The 10000-nt window shown below is 44.4% G+C and overlaps 1 protein-coding gene across 2 annotated transcripts in view; it reads right to left on the bottom strand.

Annotated features, from left to right (window-relative positions):
* Window positions 1-1207: 1207 nt before the first annotated feature.
* The window catches only part of LOC146305075 (ephrin type-B receptor 4b-like), a 31114-nt gene continuing 22321 nt past the window's right edge, over window positions 1208-10000 (bottom strand). For both annotated transcript variants that reach the window (XM_084711977.1, XM_084711976.1), the window contains exons 13-21: window positions 9813-9926; window positions 8209-8456; window positions 7228-7374; window positions 7066-7134; window positions 6343-6392; window positions 6002-6101; window positions 5670-5863; window positions 3477-3635; window positions 1208-3310 (exon numbers count right to left, since the gene is read on the bottom strand). In XM_084711977.1, coding sequence (XP_084568103.1) covers window positions 3205-3310; window positions 3477-3635; window positions 5670-5863; window positions 6002-6101; window positions 6343-6392; window positions 7066-7134; window positions 7228-7374; window positions 8209-8456; window positions 9813-9926 — 1187 coding nt within the window. In that variant the 3' untranslated portion in view covers window positions 1208-3204. The remainder of the gene's footprint in view (window positions 3311-3476; window positions 3636-5669; window positions 5864-6001; window positions 6102-6342; window positions 6393-7065; window positions 7135-7227; window positions 7375-8208; window positions 8457-9812; window positions 9927-10000) is intronic.

The raw sequence follows: 10000 nt of genomic DNA on the forward strand, positions 1-10000 counted from the left end.
TGATGAGACATTCTGAGTCTAAATGATCATTGAAGACATGTCCAGACGGTTTGAACTGACGTCTTTTTTCCCCTCAGTCCTGAAACACGGCGCCTTCAGTAGGAATCTACAAAACTGGGAGTAAAACAAATGACACAGATCCTGACAACTGACCACAGACACAGCGGCTGATGGACACTGACAGGTTTCCTGACTTTTACATGGAGCTGATTTACAGGTCAGAGAAATGCAGAAAGTAAAACAGGCAAACAAACCTGGATGCTCGGTTGTAAAGTTACTTTAAGGTGAAATTAAAGTGAAGAGGACAGTAAAAGACATCCTGGCTGTAAATGGACGGGTCTGGACACATATTTTTCTGACATTAGTGGACAGACTCGTTGGTCTGCAGCTGGGTTCATTATGTCCAGAGTGACGATGTGTGATCTGCTTGATTTCCAGATTATGGAAGAAACATTTAGATGAAGGTCTTTACATTTCAGCAGGTTTTCTTCATGTTGGGATTCTGCACTGATCGATGATTCATGATCTTCAGCTCCTCTGTTTTGCAGCTGAAGTTGATGATGATCTGATAACAGACTGATGAGTTTCTCTTGTTTTGCTGCTCTGGTACAGGACTAACCCTGAACCTGGTTTCAGACCTACGTCTCATATCTGCTCACCGACTCAAACAGGTTTGCTGTTTGTCTGGAAAACAGCTGGAGCTTTTAGGAGGGATTGAGGAAGATGTCCTCCAGAGCTAAAACCAAAAAAAACATTGACAGAAAAATGACGACTTACAGAAAAAATCACTCTTAAATCGACAGATTTGTTTGACAAACCTTAAAGAATAATTCTGCAGTTTTTAAACCTGGTTCCCTTTTTTCCATAATGATGCGTCTTCGTTAGACGTTTGCTCACTTATCAAACCTCACACCACACTGACACATGATTGGCTGCTGGACAGAAGATACTCAACACATCCAACAACTCAAAAGTCCTGAAACGGAGAAAAACCAGAGTTTAGATGTGGAACATCAACCTGCCAGATGTTGGAAACGTTCAGGTTTGTTTTCTGGTGATTGAGAAGTGAAGCAGCTCATAACTGACTTCTTATTTATCACACGTCTGTCAGTCTGATTGAAAATGAGTGAATGACTTCAGACGTGATCTTTGGTTCTTAACGTTAGATCCTCTCGTCACAGAGAGCTTTGAAATAAAAGACATTACATTTATTTATTAACGTTTATTCTTTAATGTCAGTTTAGTATAAAACATTGATCTCCGTCTCTGCTTCAAAACATGATCATCATCAAATATCAGGTATAAAAAGTGCTAAAATACAAAACCATCAACAGTTATAAAACCCAACTTTAACAATATTTTGTTCCTTTATGTGGTCCTCAAACTGTGGACTCATTTCTTTTTGCTTCTTAAAACGACTGTTTGATGTAAAATGATCTCAGCTTTGTTGACTCTGTGGAAACAGACGTCTTTCTCTGCAGTGGTTTTCTTCTTGAAGGAATCTGAAATAAAAAGTGATACTCAACCAAACATCTGCCTTTCTGGGAACATATTTCTTCTGATACGGATATCAGTGTTTGAAAATGCGTCAGATGCTGCATCAGATATCGGCAGGTACAGGTCTGTATCTGTTTTAACTGACAGGAATGAATCAAAGTAGAGCTTTAAACAAACCTTCTATATCAAAGACAAGTATCACTTTAAATTTAAAAAGATTCCTCAGAATGGGGAAATGTTTGAGGACCAAGGCTCATTAAAATACACTTGAGTACTTTTATTACTGCAAAACCCATATAGGTATCACAGTTTCACAAACTTGTAGTTTTTTCATGAGTTCTTTAATGTGACGGAAATATTCCAGAAAATGTTCTGGAAGTCTCCCAGTATTCCAAAAAGGTTCATCACTTGAAACCTTGAGGATGTTCTGTGACATCCTTCAGAAATGTTCACAAAAACGTCAAATCCTGAGGATTCCCAAAGATTTCCTCAGAAGGATCGTCATGTTTTCTGAGCCAATCCCAGAATATTCATCCCAGAATATTCATCCCAGAATATTCATCCCAGAATATTCATCCCAGAATATGAAGAGTGTGATACTGAAACCTCTGGCAAATATTCCCATATGGATGAAGCTTGCCAAACAATTCCTGTGAATTATTCTGATATTCCATGAACATTCTTTACAAATCCAACAAAAATGTTTGGTTAAAATCCCAGAATATTCAGTGAGATCCATCGTAGTGAAATTTCCTTGGGTCACATTTCGTCATGATGAAAATCCCTTTGGTCCTTCCAGAATGTCCTGACTTCAGTTCTCGCAGTCGTAGTGGCAGCAGTTTGGGAGCTTCAGTTTTGACCAGCAGCTGATCCTTTAAAGGGTTCTGTCTGTAGTGCATGAAAGAACAAATCTAGAACATCCATCCTGTTTTGTATTTCCAGTAGAATCCAGTAGAGATCAGAGTTAAGTCCTCGATCTGCTGGGATTTCTGTTTTTGCAGTTTTTAGACCCGTTGATGCTGCACTGCAGGAAGATCTCGATCCACTCGCCAACCTGGTGTCACAGTGTGATGGACAGGACTAGGAACCAATCCCAGCTCTGCTTATGTGCAGTGGGCGGGGCTTGCTGATAACAGCATGGCTAAAGGAGCAAGTTGCAGCATCTCTATGTCCAATAAGGGTGTCCGCTGGACTAAAACTGCACGAGACACACCCTCCTCCATCCTACTGTGCTACATGCTGATTGGCCGGTGAGTCTGGGGTAAAAATGACCCGACCTAAAGAGGAGGAGCTTTGGTTTTCCTGAGCAGTAGATGGCTGGTGTGGTCTGGCAAGGCAGGTGGGTATTTGTCCTGAGTGTTGACCAACCAGGTGCTCACTTTATGTTAACAATGGTTCAGTCTGTCCTTGGCTCTGATTGGTCAGATTAACAAGGTAAGTGGAGTCCTGTTGCACCTGAGTCAAACATTATGAAGCTTAATGAGCACAGAGAACATTAACTGTGCGTTCATGAGTTTCTTGTGCTTCCTAAATGTCACAGCTCTGTTTCACCCGATGCTAATCTAATTGGTCCGACCATCGGCTTCCTGATTGGTTAAAACGGCAGGCTGAGTCAGTGTTCAGTGGTCAGTAAAAAGAGTGAGCAGGGCTCAGCGTCATCCTGAGTGATGCTGTTTTGGACAGTGTGGCAGGCAGGGTTGTGATTGGTCAGTAGAGGAGAGTGGGCGGGGCTTTATGTATCCTGAGTGTCTGGATGGAGGAGAGAATTTTCTTTTGGTGACCAGCTAAGGTCACGCCCACTCTGAGCAGGTCTCTATGGAAACAGATGGAGAGTATGGAAAGCGATTAGAGCCAAAAAACACAGAACACGTGTATTTATGTCAAAATTAAATTCACTTGACTTTACTGGGACAGTAAGACAAACTGAGTGTCATAATGGCACATAAGCAGTTATGACTAGTGTTGACATGGTGTCTTACTCAGTGTTTAGCTGTGAGACGATGTCCAGGCTGGTGAATCCAGCCTGCAGGAAGCTCTGCTCGTATCGCTCCATCTTTATGGCTCGCAGCCATTCAGAGACTGAACCACAGGCTGAGAGAGGAGGGGGGACACGCTGGTCCAACAGAGGCTGGGACGGACTGACAGACAGACAGACAGGCAGAGAGACAGACAGTGAGACAGGATTAATGATACTGAAGCAGACAGGGAGGTGCATCCAGTATCAGCAGCTTCAGACTGTAAATATGAGAAAGTCTGATCACACAAAAAGAGACTCTTCTGGTGTCGGGTGAGAATATCTGTCTGATTCTTTATTGATTCCTGATCGGTTCTCTGTGTTTCCACTCAGACTTGAAATGATCATTTCACTGATGTTAGCTCTCTGCTGCCGTCTGTCTTTGTGAAGTGAAACCATGTTTTAGACTGTTTCTTCCTTTTCTTCCACGATGACTCCTCATCACAGCTGGAAAAACATGCAGGCATCAATAAAAGGATTGATCACTTCTGAACTGGTTCTTGATTCCCATTCGTACTCTGGTAGAGACTTTGTGGTGTGTGTCCTTCAATTTATGTCTCTTCTGTTTTGTTGTTTACTGGAAGTGCTGGTCCAATATCTTATATCAGAATCAAGTATTCTGACTTTTAGTCTCTAGCAGTCAAACACCAAAAACACTGGATCCTACATTTCCCATGATGCACCCGGATAGTGTTTTTCATAAGAGCTTCTCTGTCTGGTAAACAGTCTCACCTCCGGTGCGTTAGACTAAAGGTGTGTGAAACACACGAGTTATTAACTCACAGTACGTCAAAGTCAGTTTTCCAAAAACACCAGGATGTTCTCCTGCAGCAAAGTTTTTATACAATTCATTAAAAATCAACAGTAGCTTGTTCCTGAGACAACAGAACCACGCTTGGTTCTGAGTGTTCTAAGTAATTTTACCAAAAAGGCTCAGAAATAACGAAATGACAGAAATCTGCTTTACTTGTAAATGAAGGTCACCACGAGGTATTTCATAAAGTCGAAGAATCCTTTTGGAGCTCAAGTCAAAACAAAATTCAAAAATATAAGTGCAGAGTGTTAAAAATGAAACAATGAAAATGTTTCAGTACACACGACAAAATGTTTGAAAAAAAAGTCCAGAAAAGTCGTAATAAAAAGTAGCAACAGTAAAAGAAAACACTGAGACGTGAGACATTTGTCTGCAGGACTGCTCTGATTTGTGGGAAGTTAAGATGATCGGTCACGTTCGTGGAAAAGTTTGGACAAAACAGGGACCCACAATCCTCTGCAAAGGGAACATAGTCCAGACTTTGACTTCTACAGATTAAACAAATGAGAAACAACATGTAGGTTAAAGGGACACTACACCAGTTTTACACATGATGATCAGTTCACTTGTCACGAGGAGGAACGACTGTATAATCTCTTCTGTGGTTCTACGGGGAGCTTTGTGAAGTTATTATGTCTGAGTTTTACTTTTTGACAAAAAGAACATTACAAAAGACTGCAGGTGTAAGGTGCAAAAGATGTTACTGCGTTGCATTATGGGAAATGTATGGTCCAGTGTTTTTGGAGTTTTAATGGAGACTAAGAGTCAGGATGTCTTTGTCTCTGTCGCTTTGATTTGGATTATTCTTCTTTTCATCTCTTTTGTGGTACTTTCAAATACTTTCAGAGTTTTTTTCCACTTTAGTTTTTAAAGTAGAACAGTGTGAGAGACAGACAGCAGGCAGACAGACAGGATATTACTTCATTCTGAGATTTAATCCAGGAATGTGACCTGTTCTGCACCTGCTCATGTAAACATCTCTGTCTGTATAAACAGCTGCCAATCACACAGCTGGCTGCCCCCAAGCCCCGCCCACTGTGCACACACACACACACACACACACACACACACACACACACACACACACACACCCTTTGTCTCAGACTCTGACCTCTGACCCCCAGCAGCTGGTGCATGAATGACATTCCACACCTGCCAATCAAACCCTCCGTGGCGCTCTGGTCGATCCGCCTTCTCACATAACCAGAACAGCGCTGGTTCAGTTCCATCCAGGAACCTTTGTTACACGTCTCACTGTGTCTCCTGTCTGTCTCTGAGACATCAGACTGTCTAAAACATAAAAAGGACACCCCGTCTTTAACGAGGCGTGTTGATGAGCCTCACCTCGGCCCCTCCGCGTGCGTCACTTTCAGGGAGGCGGGGTTTCGGATCAACCTGTCGAGCGAAGCCACCACATCGCAGAACCTCGGCCGATTGGCTCGTTCCTTCTGCCAGCAGTCCAGCATGAGCGCGTGCAGAGAGGAGGGGCACTCTGGCGGCGGGGGCAGTCGGTAGTCCTGCTCGATGGCGTTAATCACCTGAAGGAGAGACAGGAGAGTGAGACAGGTGAGAGACAGACAGGTGTGGTTTTTCTAAAAGGCTTGTATTTATGTTTTTTTTTTTTCTCTCAGCCACTAAAAAAAGCTGCCAAAAACAAAAACGTGTTTCTTTCTTACATCCTGGTTGCTCATGTCCCAATATGGTCGTTCTCCATATGACATCACTTCCCACATGACGATGCCGTAACTCCATGCATCACTGGCAGAAGTGAACTTCCTGTTGGTCAATAAAATAATCATGTAGCAAATGACACTACTGCAACTACTGCAGTACTGCAACTACTGCAGTACTGCAACTACTGCAACTACTGCAACTACTGCAGTACTGCAACTTCAGCAACTTCAGCAACTACTGCAGTACTGCAACTACTGCAACTACTGCAGTACTGCAACTACTGCAGTACTGCAACTACTGCAACTTCAGCAACTACTGCAACTACTGCAGTACTGGTACTCACCTGTACGCGATGGCCTCAGGAGCCGTCCACCGGATTGGAATCTTACCTCCCTGAAGAAGGTGAATGAGTCCGTTAGCTTACGGAGGTTTATAGTTAACGTGTATAATCTGAAAAGGTTTCATAGTTCACTGCTTCCCAAAGGTTCTGAACAAGATGTTCCTGGATTCCTAAATTCTTGGATCCATGCCCAAAGCACTAGTAAGGTTCCTTTGTTTTTAAAAAAGTTCCTCAAAGATGCAGAAATGTTCCTCAGAAGGTCCTTAGATTCATTTGTTGTAAGATCATATAAATGTTTTTGCAAAAAAGTTTCTGAAACATTGCTGTGTTTTGAAAGTTTCTCAAAAGCTGACTTGGTTCCTTCTAAGTACCTAAACGGTTCCTTAACATTTGTAGTTTTCAGCAAAAAGGTTCATTGGAACTTCAATGGAAAGCACTGAGAGCTTTAAAGACAGAACAGTAGATGTGAATGGACTAAACTTCAGAACAACAGAGGAGCGATATCAAGACCCTGAGGTTCTCCTCACATAAACACACATAAACCAAACCAGGTTCTGAGTCTTCTCAATGAACTGGATCAGTGTTTTCAAACTGAAGAGGCTCACTGAGCAAAACTTACATCTCACTTTTCTTCAAGTTTGAGGAAAATTCCAGATTTTTAGACGTTAAAGAGCCTTTAGATTTTATTCAACAATATAAATGAAATATTTTGAGCCACTGACTTACCAGAGAGCTGGTGTACGTCGGGTCGGAGGAGTTTTCAGTCAGGAACCTGCTGAGACCGAAGTCTGACACCTGAACAACACGCAAAACAAGAACCGTTGGATCGGACTCGCACAGACACAGACAGGTAGGCAGGTAGACAGGTGAGCAGGCAGACAGTCTCACCTTACAGACCAGGTTGGAGTTGACCAGGATGTTTCGAGCCGCCAGGTCTCTGTGGACGAAGCTCATATCGGACAGATACTTCATCCCCGCCGCGATCCCACGCAACATCCCCACCAGCTGGATGGTGGTGAACTGCCCGTCGTTCATCTGCACAGACAGACAGGTGGACGAGTGAGACACAGACAGGTGGACGAGTGAGACACAGACAGGTGGACGAGTGAGACACAGACAGGTGGACGAGTGAGACACAGACTGGCGGGCAGACAGGTGGACGAGTGAGACACAGACAGGGGGACGAGTGAGACACAGACTGGTGGACGAGTGAGACACAGACTGGGGGACGAGTGAGACACAGACAGGGGGACGAGTGAGACACAGACAGGGGGACGAGTGAGACACAGACAGGGGGACGAGTGAGACACAGACAGGGGGACGAGTGAGACACAGACAGGTGGACGAGTGAGACACAGACTGGCGGGCAGACAGGTGGACGAGTGAGACACAGACAGGTGGACGAGTGAGACACAGACAGGTGGACGAGTGAGACACAGACAGGGGGACGAGTGAGACACAGACAGGTGGACGAGTGAGACACAGACAGGTGGACGAGTGAGACACAGACTGGCGGGCAGACAGGTGGACGAGTGAGACACAGACAGGTGGACGAGTGAGACACAGACAGGTGGACAGCTGAGACACAGACTGGTGGACGAGTGAGACACAGACAGGGGGACGAGTGAGACACAGACAGGTGGACGAGTGAGACACAGACAGGGGGACGAGTGAGACACAGACAGGTGGACGAGTGAGACACAGACTGGCGGGCAGACAGGTGGACGAGTGAGACACAGACTGGCGGGCAGACAGGTGGACGAGTGAGACACAGACAGGTGGACGAGTGAGACACAGACAGGTGGACAGCTGAGACACAGACTGGCGGACAGACAGCGAGACGTGTTCTGTTGTTTCTGCCCGTCTCACCCTCAGGAAGCTGTCGAGCGCTCCGTTCTCCATGAACTCAGTGAGGATCATGACGGGACAGGAAGTGGTGATGACGCCCTCCAGGTGGATGATGTTGGGGTGCTGGAACTGACCCATAATGGACGCCTCCGACAGGAAGTCCCGCCTCTGCTTCTCCGTGTAGCCGCCCTTCAGCGTCTTAATCGCCACGTAGTTCTCCTTCCGGCCCGGGACCCTCAGACGACCACGACACACCTCGCCAAACTCACCTGGACAGGTAGACGGGTACATCACAGGGTTTTATTAATGGTGACAATGTGTTCATATGTTTGTAAGTTAAAATCAGTTCCACATGTCAGAGCAGCCAATCAGCCAATCAGAGCACAGCTAAACCACAAACACCAACCCAGTCTAAGTGCTGTAGGTGTAATGTTCCTTTAAGGATCATTAGTACATACCAACACGTCTACACCTCACGCACAGGTGTGTGTGTGTGTGTGTGTGTGTGTGTGTGTGTGTTGCACCTTTGTTTCCGTGGTAACTGCTATCCAGTTACATCTGACTAATGTCATCACCAGAGACTACTACTGTTACAGTAGCCACACACACACACACACACACACAGACACACACACACACACACACACACACACACACACACAGACACACACACACACACACACACACACACACACACACACACACACAGACACACACACACACACACACAGACACACACACACACACAGACACACACACACACACACACACACACACACACACACACACACACACACAGACACAGACACACACACACACACAGACACAGACACACACACACACACAGTGTGTTTACTTTTAATAAAACAGGTTTCATGTTGGAGAACAAATCTGCAGTGATGTTTTTACAGCGTGAACAGAGTTTCTCCTTGCGGTGGGAACGTGAACGTTCTCCTCTCAGGGGTCAAAGTTCACCAACTCTTCTGGCAGACATTACAAAATAAAAGCCTACACCTAGGAGTGGGTACTGGTTCTTCAGAAACAAAATAAAAGTCTTTTTGTGAACTCAAACACTGTTGTGCATTCGTCTCCATGCAGATCTAAAAAAGTTTGCTTTCTCAAAAGAAAGATTCCTAAAAAAAAAAAAAAAAAATCACAAAACATTCCCAAAATGCTTCCTGAAGTGTTTCTACATGTTCCTCAGTTTCTGAAGAAAACCCCCCTTTTCCCTGGAGCTCCCCAAAGAGGTTCTCTAAATGATCCTGAATCCTTCAGTTCCTAAAAGTGTAAACCATTCAGGGACAAAGCCTAAAAAGTTCCTCTGTTCATAAAAAGTTCCTCAAAGATGCAGAAATGTTCCTCAAAAGGTTCTTGATTCTTGTCAAGTGTCTAAAATTTGTTTCCTGGGTCTTTAAAGTTTTTCAAAAAATTTGTTATTTCCTTGAACCTCCAAAAAATGTTCTCAGGTACAAAAAGTGTTGTGGGTCCTTAAAGGAAAAGTCGCTAAAGTTACTGTAAAGTTTACTTGGTTCCTTCTGAATCTGAGTCTCTTCAAAGGTTTGTAGATTTCAGAAAAAGCCAAAGCCAAAAAGTTCTGTAACGCCCCTTTTTAAGATGTTCCTTACCTGCTCCGATCACCTCCTCGATCTTCACGAAGGACGCCTCGATCTCTTTGGCGAACTCCCTCACTGCTTCATTCGGGTCCTCGTAGGTGAACGGGTCGATGTACACCTTCATCGCTGTGGCAACAACACCACACCATCACCATCATCATCATCATCATCATCATCATCATCATCATCATCATCATCAT

Source organism: Lutjanus erythropterus, chromosome 23 (genome assembly GCF_056507025.1).
Source record: "Lutjanus erythropterus isolate fLutEry1 chromosome 23, fLutEry1.hap2, whole genome shotgun sequence".
NCBI classification, from domain to species: domain Eukaryota; kingdom Metazoa; phylum Chordata; class Actinopteri; order Lutjaniformes; family Lutjanidae; genus Lutjanus; species Lutjanus erythropterus.